Source organism: Poecilia reticulata, chromosome 14, assembly GCF_904066995.2.
Source record: "Poecilia reticulata chromosome 14, P_reticulata-male-v2, whole genome shotgun sequence".
Classification (NCBI taxonomy): Eukaryota; Metazoa; Chordata; class Actinopteri; order Cyprinodontiformes; family Poeciliidae; genus Poecilia; species Poecilia reticulata.
The window spans coordinates 18,021,344-18,041,919 of NC_088843.1; the positions used below are offsets into that span (position 1 = coordinate 18,021,344).

General features: G+C 40.3%; 1 protein-coding gene and 1 long non-coding RNA gene across 3 annotated transcripts; one reads left to right on the top strand and one right to left on the bottom strand.

Moving 5' to 3' along the window:
* Window positions 1-173: 173 nt before the first annotated feature.
* umodl1 (uromodulin-like 1) lies at window positions 174-20,052 on the top strand. 2 transcript variants are annotated; one of them, XM_017308752.2, is made up of 17 exons: window positions 174-554; window positions 937-1,179; window positions 1,450-1,608; window positions 2,700-2,827; window positions 4,240-4,423; window positions 5,133-5,273; window positions 9,598-9,843; window positions 12,337-12,594; window positions 12,921-13,033; window positions 13,620-13,833; window positions 14,371-14,508; window positions 14,605-15,314; window positions 15,433-15,593; window positions 17,494-17,730; window positions 18,427-18,583; window positions 18,734-18,818; window positions 19,360-20,052. In XM_017308752.2, the coding sequence occupies exons 1-17, from the start codon at window positions 479-481 to the stop codon at window positions 19,545-19,547; spliced, it is 3,438 nt and encodes a 1,145-aa protein (XP_017164241.1). In that variant the 5' UTR covers window positions 174-478; the 3' UTR covers window positions 19,548-20,052. The 2 variants fall into 2 exon arrangements, with proteins under 2 accessions (XP_017164241.1, XP_017164242.1); XM_017308753.2 differs by lacking the exon at window positions 9,598-9,843 and having other exon boundaries at window positions 175-554.
* Window positions 16,615-19,620, bottom strand: LOC108166897 (uncharacterized). The gene is made up of 2 exons (XR_014090768.1): window positions 19,530-19,620; window positions 16,615-19,462 (listed from the first exon to the last, which is right to left on the bottom strand). It is a non-coding gene; the product is annotated as an uncharacterized LOC108166897 (long non-coding RNA).
* Window positions 20,053-20,576: the final 524 nt, after the last annotated feature.

A 20,576-nucleotide genomic window follows, 5' to 3' on the forward strand; every position in this document is an offset into this window, starting at 1 on the left:
ATAATTCATTCTGTAAATTGCATGTAAGAGGAATGAATGACGTGCTATTGTTGCTTTACTGTTAGTACAATAAAAATGTATGAAACTGGATAAACCCAACCTTTCAATAGCTTCTTCAGAGACCCGATTCTTTGTGTGTGTGTGTGTGTGTGTGTGTGGGTGTGTGTGTGTGTGTGTGTGTGTGTGAATGAATACATAAATAAATCAGAATCGCACTGTATTTTCTAATAAGGACTAATATTTCAATCTCATCCACGAATGGATTTCTGAAGCGTTGCTATCCAGCATTTCACATATACCCCCTTCGCCGTCGTTATTTTCCCGCGGTCCGTTGGGGACGTGGATGCTGTAACGAAGGGTGGAGGAAGACGGGGCCACAGAGGGACTCGCCCCTGAGCAAGTGAGCTGGCTTCGTCTCAAAGTCAGACATGCATTCGCTATGTGGCGGCTGAACGCTGGAGATTCTGAGCTGTGAAAGATGAGCTGGATCCTCTCCATCTGGGCGTCCGGGGCCCTGCTGGCTCTCTGTTCGGGACAAAACGCGGCGGAGGAAGGTAGGCTCTGCTGCATCCGCAGCAAACCAGAAGCAAACACAGCAGCTTCAGGTTTTTATGCTATCTCCAATCTAGAGCAAACTTTTAGAAAACTGCAAAACTGCTGAAACACTGAAACACTGAAGCTAAAAACACACCTGCTTTTGAATAACTGGAACGCTGATCAATATATTCGATATACATTTTTTGTCATGAGGACATTTGGTACTGTTTCATAAGTGGTTATTTAGCCATGTTTGCACTTTGAACTGCCTTTGTTGCGGCAATGCGCTACGCAGGTTAACTTGGCCCCCCCCACCCCCCAAAATAAAAAACTTGACAAAAGACATTAGCTCAGCAACTATGAACGCTGAGCTTAAAGCAAATGTCGTTTCATTGGCAGGAAATAACTTAAATCCCTCCGGCTACCACCTGTGCGTCCAGAATCAGAGCAGAAATGTGAGCTTCTTGGTAATCCAGTCGGTCCCTTACACCGCGACGAGGCCTTGTGGCGGCTGGCTTCTCTGGACGACGTGTACCGTCACCCTTTACAAGATGATGCATCAGATCGAGTACAAGACAGTAAAGGAGCAGGTGACGAGGTGCTGCGACGGCTACGAGCGAGTTGGTCGCTACTGTTCCCTGTGTAAGTGCACTCTGGTTGAAAATCCAGATTTTGGTTGGGGCTTTAGAGGTGTCTAAAAGCTTTTTCTGTGTTTTTTCTTTTTTTTGAAGGGTAAATCCTTCTGTCTGTTTGATGAATCTGATGATGTAGTGTCCTGCTCTGCAGTCAGGCTGCCCTTTCAGTGTGTGGTACTGTGTGCAAGACACCAGATGGGAGAGCAGAAACTGCAGCGCCACAAATAACTCGCCGCTAATATGCGGCCTGTAACGTGTTATTTTCCTTTGAATGAAGCTGTAAACAGGAGTGATGAGTTTACCGCCAAGCCAGGATCCTGTCCAACTGCAGATGGACCGTCTCCCAGTTCCGTGGACTGCGAGTTTGATTTGGACTGTCCAGCCTGGCAGAAATGCTGCCAGAGATGTGGCCGGTTCCTCTGCAGCGATCCGACAAGTCAGTGCTCCTCCTGTTTGTGCTATTATTTAAAAAAATAAAACGGTAGAGATGGTGTGCTCTGTGTGTTAACGTGACCGGGGTTTTCTTTAAATTACGTTTTTTGTCATTTTGAAAGAGTTTTAGGTTCGAGTGAAGCCACAAGTAGCAGAGATGAGTCTAATGTCATCTAACAAGACAGCCTAAATGAGCTGATGGTTGAAGAATGTTGTCTGCAACAATAATCTCAGCTAAATCTTTATCTTTAGTGTTATACGGGTTTATGACTGAAGTCGTGTTGTTTCCACCAAATTTCCCCTTGAAAAGTCTCAGTTTTTCATACTCTGTGGATCAATGGCAAGGCTTTAAATATGTCTGAGGGAGGAAGGCAAGAAGACCAAAAGAAAATAGAAACCCAAAGAGGAGCAGAAAAGAAACATGGAAAGAAAGGACAGATTTCTTTCTTCTTTCTTTCTTACTTCCTGTCTTCTTCCAGGAAGAAAGGAAGTAAGAAATAAAAAAAGGTAAGGTAACAGTAAAATACGAAAGAGAAGAACAAAACAAAGACAGAAACCTTAAACAAAATGAAAAAAGGAAGAAAAGACGGAAAACACAAAGAAGGAAGGGAGGAATGATATAAAGATGGCATAAGGGAGAGACTATAAGCAATAAAATCTAGAAGGACAAATATTTTTACTCTTTTTGCCGCTATACTTCTCCAGAGTCTCCATATTTACTTTTCCAGAACTTAATTCTGGTAGAAAATAAATATGACTTTAATAGTTTAGAGCTTTTATTTATCTGAACACAGTTGAGCTGGAAACACCACCTTTAGCAGCAACAACCTTAAACAACTGCCCGCCCGCCCGCCGTGTGACCCCAGTGGTCTCTGACGTCGTTCTGGTGGAAATTCAGCCCACGCTCACTTCAACATGCCTTCAGTTCAATGAGGTCTGTGGGTTAAAGGGTTGACTTGTAGATTACAGATGTCAGCAGTTGCCTCTGCAGGATTGTCTTTATATTTATTAATTCTCAACACAGATTTGGGAAAATAAATAAATAAATAAATGATTGAGTTTGGCTGAAATTGATCATCCGAACTGTACTTTTAGGATCAGAACAGGAAGTGGGGTTTCCAGGAAGCTTCTGGAACACAACGGTGACAGTGAAGATGGATTACCAGCAACTGTTGTCACAGGAAAATGGGCTTTTGAGTCTCACCAGATTATTACACGCAATGGTAACGCGGCTCCTAATTTTATTAACCCATTCCTGCCAGGAATACGAGTGATGTGTACATATACAGTGTCTTGCAAAAAAATATTCCATTGTCATGTTTCAACCACCATCTTCCAGTGGATGTCGTTAGGATTTTATCTGACCAATGTAAATAAAAAATAGCTATTAATTCAGGGGAAATGAAACGCCAAGTAAAAACGAATGGTCTGGTATGCGCCAAAACATGGGTTAGATCAATTTCATAGTGACTAATATAGTTACCCATTCCTTTTGCATCTGTGGATGGAGAGTGTCTGAAAACAGCAATTCTCAGGAATTGTTACAGATTCTCAGCTACATTTAAGGATGGACTTTGACTGGACCATTCTGACACATTAATATGCTTCGAGTTAAGCCATCGCACTGTAGCAATGGCTACAAGTCAGTAGGCCTGTCGCAATAAGCAATAACTTAGTTACTCAGATGATAAATTAAAACGATAATTTCCATTTACTTTCTGCCAAAGACTGTAACAAAAGATTTTGTTTACAGAGATTTTTGTATCCATTTTATTTGTGTGTGTGTGTTTTTGTTTATTTAGTTTTGATATTTAAAATGTCTTCCAGATCCAGTTTTACATTTTTTGTTAGAAATTAAGGTTTATTGATCTTTGAAAAGGCATACTTGTATTATTATGCCAATACCATTATATTATTTGAAAATGGACTGTGAATAATATTGTTTATTCCAATATGTTGTTGTAAATTTGTCATCGGCTTATGTTCAGGGTTGCTAGGTGAACATCCGTCCCAGTCATAGCAGCATCCCTGCATTCCCACAGGATGATGCTGCCACACCCACTCTTCTCAGGATTCCAGGTTTAGGGAAGTTTGCAGTTTTGTTAGCTTAAAAAAGAGAGAGAAAAAAAAGATTGTGTTTTGCTTTTTATGAAATTTAAATAAAATACAGTAAATTTTTTTTGCAAGGCACTGTAAGGCTATAGCTTAGTTACTCAGATGATAAATTAAAATGATAATTTCCATTGGCCAATCTTTTCCATCTTTTTTTAAAGCTGCAGTACGGAACTTTGACAAAAAAATGTTGTTTTTTTTAACATAAAAGTTGAAACTGCCACTTTGACGCAACGCAGTATGACATAAGACGGGTAACTTGTTAAAAAAAATAATAAAAAAATAAATCTAACTAGAAACAACCAATCAGAGCCAGGAGGGGGGAGGTGGGGGTCTTAGCGCTGTCAATCATGCCTGTGTGCCTGCTGATAGACATATATATATTTTAAAATAAAAGTTACTCGCTGCAGCTTTAACACATGGATGACCTTTAGATGGTGATTAATTATATCGAAAATATTTCATCTTCTGATCTAATAACGCGTTTTGTTCCGAGTGTAAACGTTTTCATTTCTCCTCAAAGATAACCGGCGCCCTGGAGTCTGAGGTTTCCATCTTCTATCTGAGCTCTCGGCCTGTCCATCCCTACAGAGTGTCCACATCTCTGCTCGTCCGGAGCAACTCGTCTCTCTCGCTGCACGGCGCCTGGTTGAAGCTGCACCTCCTCCTTAAACACATACCGGAGGTGTCATCTGTAACGGTGCGAGGTGAAGTGACTCGGCGGCACTGAACTCTCTGCGAAGATACTTGAGGCGGTTTCTTTTTCTTTTCTTTTTCTTTTTTTTTTCCTACAGAGAAATGACATTCTCGCCGAGTTTTGAGAATGATTCATGAGGCAGAGAACACGGTGTTCAGGAAAAAATGACTCAGCCGCACCACGGTTTCCTTTCTCCCACCACTTCTGTTTGAGCGACAGTCTTCTGTGGGATGTTTCCTGCAATAGCGGAAAATAACACCAGAGCGACTCTGCGTGCGCACACGCACGCACACGTACGCGCGCGCGCGCGCGCACACACACACACGCCCACGCGCACAGGCACAAGCAAGCGCGCTCTGATATTAATCATAAATCACATTTGCTGCGTTTTCGCAAAAAGACATGAAACAGGTCGCCGTCGTGCGCGCGCTTTAAGATTCCGTTAAAGATAACGACTTTTCTCCTCTGCACGGCTCGTTTGAAATCACCACTTCAGCTTAGTGCAACAATAAGTCTTTATTTTTAGATGCATCAGCATGACTTAGCCTTTGAATTACAGACACAAGGATGACATATGAAGCCGGCCTAAGTCGAACGTTGTGATTAACTCTGATGACTGCATTCTTTGATTTGTCATTTCGCTTTTTAACACTATATTTCTGAGAGCTTTAAATTGGCCCCCCCTCCCTAAGCACGCCTGCTCCCTCTCCCCTCGGCAGATGTGGATGAGTGTGTGCACCCTGCTCTCCATCGGTGCTCTCCTCAGGCACACTGTAGCAACACGCTGGGCTCTTACCAGTGCGTCTGCCAACAAGATTATTTGGACGGTGACCCCAACGACCCTGGAGTGAACTGTACAGGTAAGACTGTGTGGAAGTGATGTGCAGTGATCATTTATACTGTGCAAAAATGACTGAAATATATTTTAGAGGGACTGGAGGCGGGATGCTCCTTTTATGCTGAAAGGATTTTTTTTTTTTCCACATTTTGTCACAGGAGGGATAGATGGGTATGGCTCAAAAACCTATCACGATATAATATATCATTTCAGTCCAAATTGATCATTATTATCTATTTATTTTTTTTGTATTTCAAATATCTGAGATTCTGCCAAACCGGTCCCGTTTTATCCACAGTTTTCACCCCACTCTGTTGTTTTTAAGCCGTTTTGAGGCTTGATGGTGGCGAAACCGGAAACAGCTACTCCACGAGTTACTCAACAGGTTGTTGCTAGGTAACCAAACAGTTCAGTTCAGAGTTAGTTGATGTCACCCAACAACTCGATGTGAGCAGCTGAGCAGCTAAAGCCTTTTTTCTGCCTACATCTCCCAGAATGCTGTGTGGTCCAGACAATTACATGTCTATTCTATTGCAGTATATATATATACATATATATATATATATATAGTTTTTGATTTACTGTCCAGCCCTACAACTAAGCCTGTCACGATAAGCAATTAATCAATCAGTTAATTGCCTGACAAATTAAAATGAGCTCAATAATTTTCATTCTGATGGGTAATATTTTTTTGTAGGGACAATTTGGTTACAGAGACTTTATAATAATCTAATGTATTTATGGTTTTGGTTGTGTGTGGTTTGCGTTTCAGTTGTTGCCTTTTATTTTGGATATTTAAAACGTCTTCTAGCTCCCAGTTCCTGGTCTTTGAGAGAGCAAAATGCCTTGATAAAGGCATTTTTATGCCTTTATCAAGGCATTACTTGAAAAATGTCTCAAAACAGCAATATTATCGTGTATCATGATAATTACTGGGATAATTTGTTAATGTGACAGACCTAATTATAACCACTAATGTTTTGAACAAAAATTGGGCCAAAAACAAGTGGCAATAAAAAAAAAAAAAAAACACTTTATAGATCTGGTTTGCAGCTTGGCACAAGTCATACGGGATGCAGCGTCGGTGGAAGAAGGTGCTCTGATCAGATTAGACCAAAGCTTGATGTTTAGGCCAACGGGCAAAACACCAAATTAACACAGCATCCAAACAGCTAGTAGAGAATCTGTCAAGATATTTTAAGAAAATCTCTCTTCACAGACGCTCTTCATCCAATCTGCCTGAGCTCGATCTGTTTTGTAAGGACGAATTTGCAAAAAAAAAAAAATTCTCGTCTCTAGATGTGCAAAGCTGGTCGAGCCATTCCACAAAAGTCTTTCAGCTGGTTGTGTTTCCTCAGGGAAGAGTGAAAACAAGTGGATCCAAGACTTTTTCCATTTTTAAACTGTATTATGTTTCCTCCCTGTCGAAACTCGCTATCCTAAAAACGCACAGATCGTTGTCAGTGCATACCTTCGCAGCGTGCTGTACATGCTCAATCTGGGAAATATGGATATATCTTTTGCAATTTGTTACACCTTCCACAAAGACTTAGTGGAATCCTGCTGAAAGATATCAAGTTATCTTACAAGTTTAAAACCTATGTTGCGTTTTGCTGCAGTGACATCTGGTCGGAGAGGGCTAAACTAGTTTTATTTTACCTGAACTTGTTTTTTTTTTTTCTTCTCTGCAAATAGCCTTCTGTTTGTTCTGTTTTGAAATGACAATATTGTATAAATGTAACAGGGGACTTTCCAGCATTATACACAGGAAAGTCCCGAACAGTACTCAAAATATTGCATCAGTTAACAGTTTTACTCCAAAGTTTCTGTTTGACACTTACGGCTATTTCAGTTTCACTTTCTCCTGTTTTTTGATAAATGCCGATGGAGGTGAGCTTGTCAGGCTGAAAGTGTGGACTCACTGGCAGGAGGCTGGAAGAAGAGTCAAATAAAGGAATCTTATTGCAGACTGAGTCATAATCAAATCGCGGGTCTGCGACCTGCAGCTTCAGAGCTGCAGTGGCTCTTATTTGGAACTGAGCAAAGTTTTTTTTGGGGGGGGGGTTGAATTTTAATAAAAGGAGATACGCAGCAGTTTTTCTATGTGGTTTGGTTCTATATCTGCACAGAAACTCCACAACTGACTGTACCTACAATTAAAAATACACTTTTTGTTTTCTTTTTCTTTTTTTTTATTTATTGCAATGTCAAACTAAAATCAACCACATTGTTTCCCTTGGATCTTGAATTAGTGTGATCATAAACACAAAACAGACAAATAAGGAGTTTTATACGATAGGAACAAGATCTAAAAGGCCAATTTAGGCAGGTGTTTTGTGGAAATTTGGTGGATCTGCGTGTTTTAGAAGTAAAAATTTTTATTGTTAAAATGGAAACTCAACTCTGGTTCTTTAAAAGATTTTATAAGTAATCAAATATTAAGCTAAATTATTTTTTAAACGGTTTCAAGGACAGAAATTTGCAAGAAGCGCTGTTTTCACTAAAATGGCCGCTGACCCCGGTCTAAATAGTCCAACAGAAATCCAGACAGCAGAGCTATAAAATATACAAAGAAAAACTAACTGCCAGCAGCTAATATGCTTTGGTAGAACCTGATGACGTGTTGTGGAGGTAACCGATTCCTTTCAATTAAACGTGTCGAAACAGAAAAACAACTGAGCCGTGCAAGAAAGCACCACAACAAAACAAACACCTGGAAATGCTGCTCTATGGACGGGTAGTGAAGGTTAAATACGGAGCAAAGTGGAAACGGGTTTCAAAGTAGCAGTTTACAAACGTCCCAAAACATAATCTGCACTTTCAGCCAAAACTACATGCTGTGATATTTATAAGGTGCGTTTATAACAAATGATGTCTCTTTCGTATCTCTCTCACATGCAAAGTAATTCATACCCCATTGCAATTGTTCACCTTTTGTCACACCGGCGTCAATGTATCTCGATGGGATTTCATGTGACAGACTAGCAGGATGTCGTGCATAATCATGATGTAGACGGGAAATAAATCCAGATAAGAATCTGAAAGATGCAGCTTTCATTTTTGCATATCGTTACGTTATTCTGATACCCCTGAATACAATCTGTCAAACTTACTAAATGTAATGCATTTACTCGGATAAACTTCATTTGATTACTTGTAACAAATTAAATATTTTCTTCTAAGTTGGATCATCTGTTTTGTTTTTTCAGTGTGATGAGATTTGAGGGATGTGGCTAAATGCTGGGCAGTCCTGGAAAAAAGCCTTTTTAGAGGCTGTAAAGGACTAAGATCGGGACAGAATATCACCTTCCAGCAGGACGACCATCCTAAACATACAAACAGAGCAGCAGAGTGGCTTAGATGAAAGCATGTTCATGAGTTTGAAGGGCCTAGTCAAAGTCCAGATCTAAATCTAACAGAGAATCAATAACTTTTTGTAGACTCTGATGGCTATCACAAAGCTAAGTGGGAAATAATGTCAATCTGTAGATGTTCAGAGCTTTTACACTGAAGAAAAAATGTTTCTTTAAACCAATTTAAAAAGATACTCTAATATGGCACAGCTAATTTTATTCAACTTGCTCAAGCTATAATTATCATTTGAATGATTTTGAAATCAATTGTAGCTTGAGCAAAACTAATAAAATTAGCCGAGTCTGTTCTAAAGTTGGTTCAAAGAAACATTTTTTTGTCTTCAGTGTAGAGGCCTGCAGATGTAACGGCAGCAAAAGCTGCTTCTATAAAGTTTTGACTTTGAAGGGCCGAACACAAATGTACACCACCGTCCTTCTCAGATTTTCATTTGGAAACCAAAAAAAAAGTTGTAATCAATGCAGTATTTTTTTTCCCTCACCAAAGTTATGCACTATCCAATAAAATACAAGTTAAACTCAAGTTTTTGACAGCCATTATGAAAAAGTACAAGGGATATGAATACTTTTGCAAGGTTACGAATGTAGGGACCAACTCCAGACGTAAAAAAGAAAGAAAAACAAAGAGTAAAAGCTTATCCCTCGCAGTGACAGTAAAACAGAAGCAAAGACTAATGGAGAATACTTCAGCGCAAAGCAAATAAAACACATCAACAACATGCTACCCTAGCATGTGCTGCTACAAAAATACATCACGGCATGAGGCAAAGTAAACACGCTGAAAATTGTCCAGATTTCTAATACTTTCACCGTGACCTCTTCTGTGTTTCTCTGTTGTGAGTCATCCTTGAAACAACAACAGAAAATAAATAAATGCACAAAGGCACATCAACGCCCACGAGAGGTTTTCTTCAAAAGCTTCTATTCAACACGCTCTTATTATTACAAATTTTATTTTATATTTTTTGCTCCCAGGCGGCACCGGGCTGCGGACCACCGCCGTGCCCCCAGTGGTGAATTCAACCTTTTCCTGGACGCTCGGCGGCACACGGGACCCTTCGGGCGACGGCTCCGTCCGGCTCGGGACCGGCGTGACTCCGGCTCTGGCTAACACGAGTCCCGTCACTTACAATTCGTCACACGCCTCGCTGGGGAGAAGCTCAGCGGCGGCTGCCAGCATGAGCCGGGCCGCTGCCTCACCTCTGCCAGCGGCTCCGTGTCGTAAGAAACCCTGACCTTTCGTCCCGAGTCGCTTCAGAAAACTAGAACCCCAAAGACAAGTTAGCATCTGCTAACTACCAATGGCAATGTTTAAACTTTAAATGACTTAAAATACATTGCTGTATATTGCCGTTTACAAAAAAGAATGCCTTGTCACAGCGAAATGTAGTGGTAGGTTCTCATTCGTGGAACTGGAGTTTTTGTTCATTTAGACAAAAATAATAATAATCACTGTAAAAGTCAGTTCTGACCCAAACCTTCAGGATAGAGACCTGAAGATGAAGATCAAGGACTAATTCTTTTTTTAAAAAATCATACTGAAGGCCAAATATGCATCCAAATCCACAAAGGAATAATTATTCTGAAGTTTTTATATAGCTGAGGCAGAGTTCAAAATTGAATCTGACAGAAACATTTATCTGAGGGGGGCTGTCTGGGTTTGTGTTTTCGATCATTTCCTCGTTCATCTATGTTCTAAATGTTTTGCCATATTCAGTAAATTTTCTGCGTTCATCATTATTAGAAAGATGCCTCTTAGGTTATTCTTGTGCTCTGTTCTTTGTGCTTTTGGATTTTGCACTGGATTAGTGTTTTCTTCTTAGTTTGTAGATCCTTTTTGAATGCAGTTCATTTTCCTTTGCGTTAGTTCTCCTGCTTCAGTCTCTCTGCTTTCTCCCTTTCACTGCTGTAAGTTCACCTGGTTTCTTTCTCAATTCCCACCAGTGCCTCAATATTTAACCCCCAATCTTTTTTGTTGTTGTTCTTGGCTGGGTTCTCTGTTTCTCATTCTCTGGCTTTGGGTCTTGTAGTAATAAGTAAATCGAGTTTTGATTGGCTTACCACCATTTAAAAAAAACATTCTGACACTTTTCAACTCCGCAGCTCACATAACACAGGTAAAAAAGAAGCACTTGACCATTTTGAAATGGCTTCCAATAAGTGACAACTGCAGTGAACGAGAGAACGTGTTAGAATATTACATGGATCTTTAATTCAGCCTATAACTGGGTATAAGTTATGCAAGCTGAGATATGCCGTGGGGCTTTTTTTTTTTTTTAAAGGAAAATCTTACACAATCACAACACAGCTTTGTGGTTAATTTGAAGACGGAAAGACAAGAGACCTCTGAGGCAAACTGGTTCAGCCAGTACATCTGGTTACCAGCGGTTACGGTAAAGAAGATATTTCTTTTTAGCTGGTGATGCTATCCAGGGGTTGTGAGAATTTGGTTTAGAGGTTTTAACTTTAGGTCTATTGACAGATCTATTATTACCCTGACAAGGTAATGACAGCGCCTCGTGTCACACTATTGAGTGTATGGCTTATGTTTCAATGGTATGTGAAGATGCGTGACTAAGTAAATAATGCTCCATCTTTGTATTTCCATGTATTGCATGGCTGCAAAGTCTTAACCTAGCAAATTTCCTGGGTAATAATGTCACTTCAAGTTATGCAATGCTAAGTGAATGCCCTGTCTGCACTTATGAAGGTTCACTCACCTCAGCATTCTAAATGCTTGGAAATTCTGAGATGGAGTGAATTTGGATTTATTTTCTGCATATTTCCGCCTGTTTATTTGAGCGTTTATGAGCTTTCCTGAAATGTGTTCAGCTCATTGAACTTGCACGGATGATTATTGTGGCGTAACAGTTGAAGTATCTGTATCTTTGCACTGCAGCATAATGTAAGTTTCACATAATTTATCCCAGTATACATGCCCTATGCAAAAATGTAGCTGCATTATAAGCAACATAGGATTTTATGTTTTTTAGAAGAAGAATTTCTTTATGCCTAGACCCTCGCAAAAGAAGCCTTTGGATACATCAACATGAGTGGGAACATAAGTAACAATGTCACCGCAGGTTTACGCTTTATGGATGAGTAAAGTAAGTTTTTACATCAGCTACAATCATGTGTCCAATGGATTTTGGTGTAATCTTATGCCAACATTATTGCTTGTACTCTTCCCCTTTGTTGACACTGATATACCAAAACATTTTGATGGAAAAGGACACAGGAACGCAATTCACCAATCAGACGAAATGAGGAACAACTGTGGCAGGGAGAAAGGAGTAAATCTGAAAGAAAGAGACTAAATAGGATGCTGAAATAAGTCTCAAAAGAGACTACAAACACAGTTATTATTGGGAAAAATAACTGAATATGGCGATACCTTTTGAATAAACCCAGAAATGACTGGAGAGGAGCACATAAGAGCAACCAAAACATAAATACTACTTCTAAAAGTGCAGCGCTGATAACTACTGTATATGAGAAACCGATATCTGGAAATGATGTCAACGCAAACGGTGTTGGATTTATTATTCTGACGTCGACTGAAATAAATCTACTCAAGTGCTTAACTTAGACTGTAAAAACATGTACAAACCTGTGATGCTATGCAAAAGCAAAAAAATAAATAACTACAGGAGTTTATTTTAACAACGTGTCATGACAAATTACACTACTCTCTGTCATTAAACACCCTACCAGGACCTCCTGGAATCAGTGGCTTGTGGTCTGCTAATGTCACTGGAACGTCCATGACTGTCCAATGGTCAACCGAGGTTCAAAGCAACCAAACTTTCCGGATCACTCTGAGCAGGACATCCGAGGTCACTGAGCGCTGGGAAACCAGCAGGACGACGATAGAGCTGAATGGACTTCAGCCTGGGGTGCTCTACAATGTCACTGTGACACCTTGTGCTTGTGGAAGGCAAGGATCTGCTCTTCACACGATGGTCAAAACGGGTAAGAATGGAATATTGCAGCTCTTTAATACAAAGTCATTTTTTGCTTACCGAAACCCACTGGAGACTTCGGTCCATTCATTCAAAGTAATAATTGTCGTCTCAGGCTCAAGTGTTAAATTGTTATTGTGTGAATATAAGTAGCAGCATGAAACTTTAAGAATAGTTCAACCTATCATGATGTTGCTTTTGGGAAAATTGAGTACATCACTAGTTCGCCTTCATGTCCTACATAAAGTTTGGATGGGTTTTTGTTTTTTTAACCTGAAGGCCTGGGGTTAGATTGAAAAGGTGGTTTACGTTGCCAAACAAGGTTTTTCTTCGCAGACGCTCAGACTCTTGACGCAACAATACGACTCACAAACATCGAGTTCAACGAAGACCTGAGAAACAGCAGCAGCCAGGCCTACAAAAACCTCACCGAGACTTTTACACAGGAGGTGCGTTAACAGAAGAATGCCACGACAAAATGCCATCTTCGAATATGAATATGCAGTACATCCGTACTAGATTTGCACGTTACAAATGTGGGCACAACTTTTCTGCTATTATGCTTATGTCACTGGGCTTTGTTGCGTACAGCTACGGCTCTTGGTTGTCTTTGAAGGTGTTCATTTTTGGAGCAGGTTACTGGAGGCAAAGAACAATTCAGACCTCTTGATTATTAAGATCTTGGATACAAACCACACCCACATCTTATTTCTTGTTTCTACAACACAGGTCAGGTATGCACAAACACGATCACCTGTTCAGGTACTTATTACGAGGCCTTTGGCTCCATGAAAGTTTTCATGAGTGAGAATATTTGTCTCATTTTGTGATCTCATCAAAGCAATCACAACAAATAAAGGTGTTTGTTTTACTGGCATAACTGGCTGGTTGGTTGCCAGCCACTGAGCTCAGTATATTATTCATTTGCACAATTAAGCATTCTTGTTCCGAGATTTTGCTCTCTTAAAGGGAACCTACGATGAAAAGTACACACTATGAAGCATCGTCTTTGAAATGCAAACCTTTCACCAACAGATCTACAAGTTTCTGCCTTCAGAGATCAAAGCTATGGTGGATTCAGGCCAGGTGAGGATCGAGATCCAAAGCTTTTACCTCGGCAGCGTGGTGGTGGACTTCTCCATAATCGTCAGTCCAGGACGAGCCGTGGGTAATGTGTCCTCAGCGCTGGTGCAGTCCCTGATGAACAGCTCCAAATTCACCGTGGATGGAAACAGCACCAGCATTGACGGTATATCTTACTTTGCAGTGCTACCTTAAACAGACTCAATTACACACAAATGGATGTTTGAAATCCTTTATTTTCATTAATTATGGCGATTTTACACTTAGTCGATGAAAACGTGGCATCTGAAATTTGACTATTACGTCAGAGCAATAGAAATGTACATATATAGGAATGTGAGCTTAATGAAATGTTAAAGGTGATTTTCAACAGCTACTTTTAGTCTCACTTGAACGCATATTCTAATTTATTGAATATAACTGCAGTTGGACTGATATTTGGGAGGAGCAGAAGTTAGGGTCAGCATGAGATGGAGAACATGAGATGTGGAAACCTGCTATGAGAGCAAGAGGAAACTATTTTAGCACATAAAGCATATACATTAGATCAACAGCATCTTCTTATCTCCCACAACTAGATATTTATTTTATTTCATGTATAATTTCGTTGATGGGCAAAAAGTGATACTTGATGCATCTACAGTGTCATCTGCATAAGAATGACAGGTCATGAGTGACTTTTTTTTAATTTTTTTTTTTACAGATTTTGACGAATGCGCCTCGGGAGAAAATGATTGTTCTCGGTGGGCTATGTGCACAAACACATGGGCCTCCTACTCTTGCATCTGCCTTGACGGATTCATAGACAACAACCCAGAAAGACCTGGACGCAACTGTCAAGGTAGAGCGTTAGTGGGAAAGTTAACGCATATTGTTTACTGATATTTATGTGGATAACTTTATTTTTTTCCTCATGAATGCATCATATCCTGTGCAGTGAATGGTACCGTGGACACAACATCAGCACCAGACGTTTCTACAATAAGTTCTACTCCACCTGTCCCAACTTTCGATCAAACTACCAATCCTATATTGGCTACCAGTGCAAATGGTCCTCACTTTAGATTTGCCATCCCTACAGCTACGGCTAATAATAATAATATCCCACCAACTACCGCTACTTCAGCAACACTCTACATTGCCCCTGTAATTACCGGTACTACTCAAACAAGCAATAATTCACCAACAGTGGTCATTAATGCTCCGACAAGCCGCTCTGCAGCTCTGACCAACACCTTAAGAACTACTTCCATCCCAGCGGTCCTTCCTACTAATCTGATAACGACTGCTGCTCCCAGAACAACAACCATTACCGTCTCTGAGATCAATACTACACACTCAACAACTTCTTCTAGCCAAGTAGCATCTTCTGTTTTCCCAACAACAACAACTACTCCGAGCATCACTTCTACAACCCCGTCTTCTCCTCTAAGATCAGCCACTAATTCCTCTTTGTCGGGAGCCCTTTCGGTCCTCTGCAGAGTGGCTGCCATTACTGTCACTCTTGCGAGAGCTTTTCTGGCGAGTGCAAAAATCCCAGAGGGTGCTCTGTACTTGGGCATGCCGGAGTGTGGAGTCAATGCAGGCAATGCCTCCCACGTTCATATGACAGTGGCGTGGAATGAGTGCGGCACCAGGCTCGTGCATGTAAGTCTCAGCGACCTGAACACTTGGCCAGCGATGGTCATTTTTGTCGTTCTCATAAACCACAAAAATGCACAAACTCTAAGGACAACCCTTCTATTGTCTTTCATTTTCCTTCCAGAATGAAACTTCGTACACAGCGTCTGTGAAGTTGTTCAACAGCATGGATCCGTACACAGCCGAAGGTGGCGCAGTAGAAGTTCCAAGAATCAAGCTGGAAGTTCCCATCATGTGTACCTACATGACGAGCATGTTGATTTCTGCAGACTTTGGCTCCATGGGGTATGATTGATCTTAAAGTCATGCTTGCTCTACTAAAACTACAATTCATTGTAAAGCGTCAATAAAATGAGCCAACATTTCTTAACAAGTTAGGGGGAAAAACAGTGACTCATGAAATAATTTAGATTACATATATAAAATAATATCTTGTACCATCAATTATATTGTCACATCGCTGATGATGTTCAGTAACCTCTTGTGAAGGAGCTCTGAAACATATCCTGGAGAGAGAGTAGTAGGGTCACTCCAATGATCCAGTTAGCTGTCCTCACTGTCCTCTGAAGGGCCTTCTCGTCTGCTACATTGTGGTTGGAGTACCAACCCAAGATACAATATGTCAACACATCCAATCCCAGCAGTAGTTGAGAAGGTAGTGATGGGAAATAATGTTTCATTTTTCTCAGAATGTCTAGTCTCTGCTGGGTGTATTTCATAAACACAGTGGTGAGGTAATGTGATCTGAACCCAGAGGACTTTAAGTGCAAGGCACCATCTTCTCTACATGTGAGTGGATGCACTGATGATTGTCATTTCTCTGTTGTACGCATTGACCACCAGGTTGTTGTCTGCACGCGTCCTTTATTCAAAAGTACCAAATGGAAATTAAATGAAGAATACCAAATACTTTGATAACATCTGTAAAATTTTGTGATCAGGGTTTTCCTCAATGTGAAAAGCAAGGGACTGAGCACACAGCCCTGAGGAGTCCCAACATGTAGCTGGATAGAGTGACAGACTGGAATCTCTCAGTAAGGAAGTTCAGGATCCAGTGACAGTGTTGGTGATCAGGCCAAGAGGGATAAAATCTCCCATTAGTTGGAGGGGAATGGTGGTACTAGCTTTCAAGCTAGCTAAAATCACAGATATGGCAAAAGTCTCTGTTGTCTCAGCAAGTATGGGATATGTATATTTCTTCTTGACACCATTGGTGTGATAGATAGTAATACATAGCAAGTCTTTTTAGTCTAAGAGACAACGTCACTGCTTGTTGATATGAAATATATGCACTCATGTTCATAAATGAGAATTTTAAGACGTTTATTTGAAGAACTAATTTCACAAAGTGAAACAAATTAATTCTGCACATTTTATTTCTGTTAATCATAATTTTCTGCTTACAGCTAAAGAAAGAAAAACATTTAAAATGAGAATATTACATCTGATCAATAATGTAATACATTAATGTGGGCTTCATGAAAAGCATATTTAATATCTGCTTGCATTTGATTTTCACAGGATACTTTAAATCTGACAAACAAGCCTCATCAGAACACATTACGACTTATTGAATATGACTGTTTATATAAAAGTGTACATCTTTTCAAGAGTGCATAAAATATTTCCTTTGAACAGTTTTATAAACTGTAATTTAATTCTATATTCGCACTGTTGCCAAAGAACTACTGGGAAGAATTAAAAAGATATTATGGAAGAAAAAAAAAAAAAGACTGCTTCTTAACTGATTCTTGCCTGAAAGTCTCAACCAGTGGCAGACTGTGAGATTTAGGCCGTCCGGGTCTGTAGGTCATGTTCAACAATACTGCCAACAGCGCCCTCTTCAGGTTCAATGTCTTATTTGAAAATTTGCTCAAAAGTGGCTAATGGCTTTTAATTTAATTGCAAAAAAGTTTTTTTTTTTTTTTTTTTTACAAATGGAAAACAAATATATTTATCACTACTCGGATAATAGAGGAGTGTGGGTTAAACTTATTCCTCCAGTTTGCAGATTTTGTGTTCAACTTATCTTCCTAGCTCTAAATATGCGCAAACTTACTTTATTTCTCCTTTGACAAACAACAGCATCAAGTGGTCTCTCAAAGTGTTAAACTCTTTGCAAATAACTGTGCTGCTTGCAATAAGAAGCGAAATCATTCCAGCTGTGTCTCCCGTTCGTCTCCAGGTACAACACGATCAATGATGTGCTCACGGGTCTGGGGTCGTTCCAGGTGGCGGTGCAGCTGATGAACGGCACCGCGCCGTTGCCCCACAACTACAGCCTGTCCCCGGAGCAGGCCGTGGTGATGGAGGTCAGCCTGAACAGCACCTCGGAACAAATGAAAGTGGTCATCAGCAAATGCTGGGCCACTCCCGCCCAGAACCCGGCCGACCCCTACAGCTACGCCTTCCTGGAGAACAGGTCTGCTGCTGCACAATCACTGTTCTATCCACGTGTTGGAGAGCATCTACTCATTCTGTCTCTTTAAGTACTAATGCTACCTTTACTTACCTGTTATTACAGCTCATGTTCTATGTAGATGTCATTTTATTCAAATACATAAGTTACATTTTACTTAAGGGTTTGGTAATTGTATCCAAAAGCAAATTAGTGTTTTTATAACTCTAATAAGCTACCAAAAAAAAAAACGACTATTAGGCAAACTCCTACTTGTTGCATGTCCACAAGGTTGTGTTTTTAAATTGCATGGCGCAGTTCCATTGTATCCATTTTACCCCATTGACAGTTAAAAAAAAAAAAAAAAAGAGGTCTCAATTCCCCAAATTTCAGGATTTTGATATTCAATACAAAATTAACAAAATGTTGGCATTTGCGGCCAAAAACTGTCCATCATACACCATGGCAGTTCTAGTTAAGTCTAAAGCTTACCTTTTCCCAGAATCACTGATCAGTGTTGCGGTGCTCGCTCAGCTTATACATCATTTACCCAGGGTCTGTGTGTGTAAATGAGCAACAAAACTGACAGCCTGGTTTTTTTAATGAGTTCTCATGTTGCAAGGTAAACTAAACCATATAGTCCAGATCAACCATCCAAGTGAAAATCATTCCTGTGAAGCCAAAGTTCATGGGTCTCTCCTTGCCCTGCGTCGTCCACAGCTGTCCTCTGAACGCTTACACCAAAGTGCTGACGAACGGCAACTCCACCACCTCCCGGGTGTCCGTGCAGATCTTCTCCTTTGTTAACCTGAACGTGATCTACCTGCACTGCCAGGTCCAGATCTGCGTCCAGGTTGGATCCAATACCTGCGTTCCAGTGAGTGCCGCCTATTGATTTGCTTTCATAAGATACAGTCTTATGGGCCCCAACATGAGACTAATCACCGCTGGAGTGGACTGAAGCATGCCACGCAGCAGAATATGGGGGTATTCAAAGGGCACAGTGTAATCTCATGCTTTCTTGTAGGACTGTTTGCAAAGAACAGCTCGGACTGGAAACACGATTGGAACCAGTGTTGGATCATCTGGGCCTATACTTAGATTAAGTGAAGGTGAATACTTTTATATTCAATGAAACAATGTTGGTACGTTAAACAGCCTCCATATATCGTTACCTCTGATACAGCTGTGCAGAAAAGCTTAATATAAATTCATCTTTTCTAACTGTAGAATAATCTACTTGTAGTTTAACATGCTGAGAGTAAATCTTTGAATTTTTCAGTGTGAAATCATGAAGCTAGCTCCCTTTTGTACAACTAAACGGCACATTGGGCCCATAACAGATAGGAAAAAGTAGTAAATATTTGCCACAAAACTCTGAATTTTTAAAATTAATCTCAAACATTTTCTAGAAAAAAAAAACTGGAACATTTATTAAACACCTAAAGTCAGAAGACTGAGAAGAAAAGAAAAAAAAAACCCTGGACATGTGTGAGTTTTAAAAGTAAAAAAAAATTACTTTTGAAACAGAAATTGTACATTTTTGTACTAGAAAATTTCTGAAATTAAAAACAAATTTGGGCTAAAATTTACTCCTTTTTTCTATCTATGACGCCGGCGTACCTTCCATTGAATCGTGTCGATGTATTTCAGAGTCCCTGGAGGAGAAGCTCAACACCATCCACATCGTCGGCCTCGCCTGTCTTGGAGTCGGCTTGAGTCTCTGCTTCATCGTGGGATTCGTCTGCCTGTTTTACTGTCAGAGGAACCGCATCGGACACTACAACTTCAACGCCAAACCCAAAGAGGAAAACTTCACCTACCTTGTTTTTAACACTTAGCATGGGAGTCCAGCTCCAGTCCTCAAGAACCACGGTCTTCCCGGTTTTAGTTCTACATAATCCCGCTAATTAATCATCATTAGCTTCAGGTGCGTTGAGCCAGTATAGTAGCTGAAACACGCAGGATACCGGCGCTTGTAAACTGACTTTGAACGCCACTGGAGAAGCAGCAGAAAAACACGCGTAGCAATTACAGAAACCTGCCGCTAGGGGTCAGTGTTATTATTTATGTCTGAGCTCACTTTGCATTTGAACCTATTTTTAGTCACCTTCGCCGAACTAAATATATTCATGCTGGGACAAGAAATTATGTTTGAAATATTAATTATTTAAAAATAGAAACTGTGATTGAATTTGAAAAATATTTAAGTACAGCCTATGACTTTATTAAAGTTAACATTTATCCTAAACAGGTTTGGAATCAAGACTGAAAAATGATCGGCATAGAAAATATAACGCTGCATACTTATTAAATATGAGCGCTTCGAATTAAATTATATTCTTTACCGAGTCTGCTACATTCATATTCAACTATGCTAATGACATAAAAAGAAACGTGCAAAAAAAAAAAAAAAAAACTAATATTAACCTATGCTTCTCGAGGTGTTGCAATAAAATCAAATCATTCTGCACGTCCGATGAATTGGTCACGGGTGAACTTTGTAGTTCCTACTTCTCGGTTAATCGGATCAGTTGCTGAGCAGAGCCGTCAAGCAGAGATTATGAGGAAGATCCAGCGTCTCTCCAGGCACACTTCCCATAATCCCTCATTGTTGACTGTCAGGTCATAAATGCGGCTCCTGGATAAACGGTTGATGGGCTGAATACTAAATAATAGAGGCTTTCTCCGTGAAGGGGAGGCCCCTGGAGAAGGACTTTTTTTTTTTTACCATCTGGAAGGCTGCAAATGCCCCACCTCCACATTAACCCATTCAGCCTTCCTCTCAAAAACCTGGCAACCAATCTCCATGGCAACAACTCAGAACAGGGAAAGAGGGAGACGGCCTTAATCAGCAGATGTAGGCTGAA

What these genes read in the sequence shown, in the direction of transcription:
- umodl1 (XM_017308752.2), top strand. Translation starts at nt 479, where the DNA reads ATGAGCTGGATCCTCTCCATCTGGGCGTCCGGGGCCCTGCTGGCTCTC. An exon ending in TCACACGATGGTCAAAACGG is followed by an intron (nt 12,595 to 12,920) that starts GTAAGAATGGAA and finishes TTTTCTTCGCAG; the next exon opens with ACGCTCAGACTCTTGACGCA. An exon ending in GATCCAATACCTGCGTTCCA is followed by an intron (nt 18,584 to 18,733) that starts GTGAGTGCCGCC and finishes GCTTTCTTGTAG; the next exon opens with GACTGTTTGCAAAGAACAGC.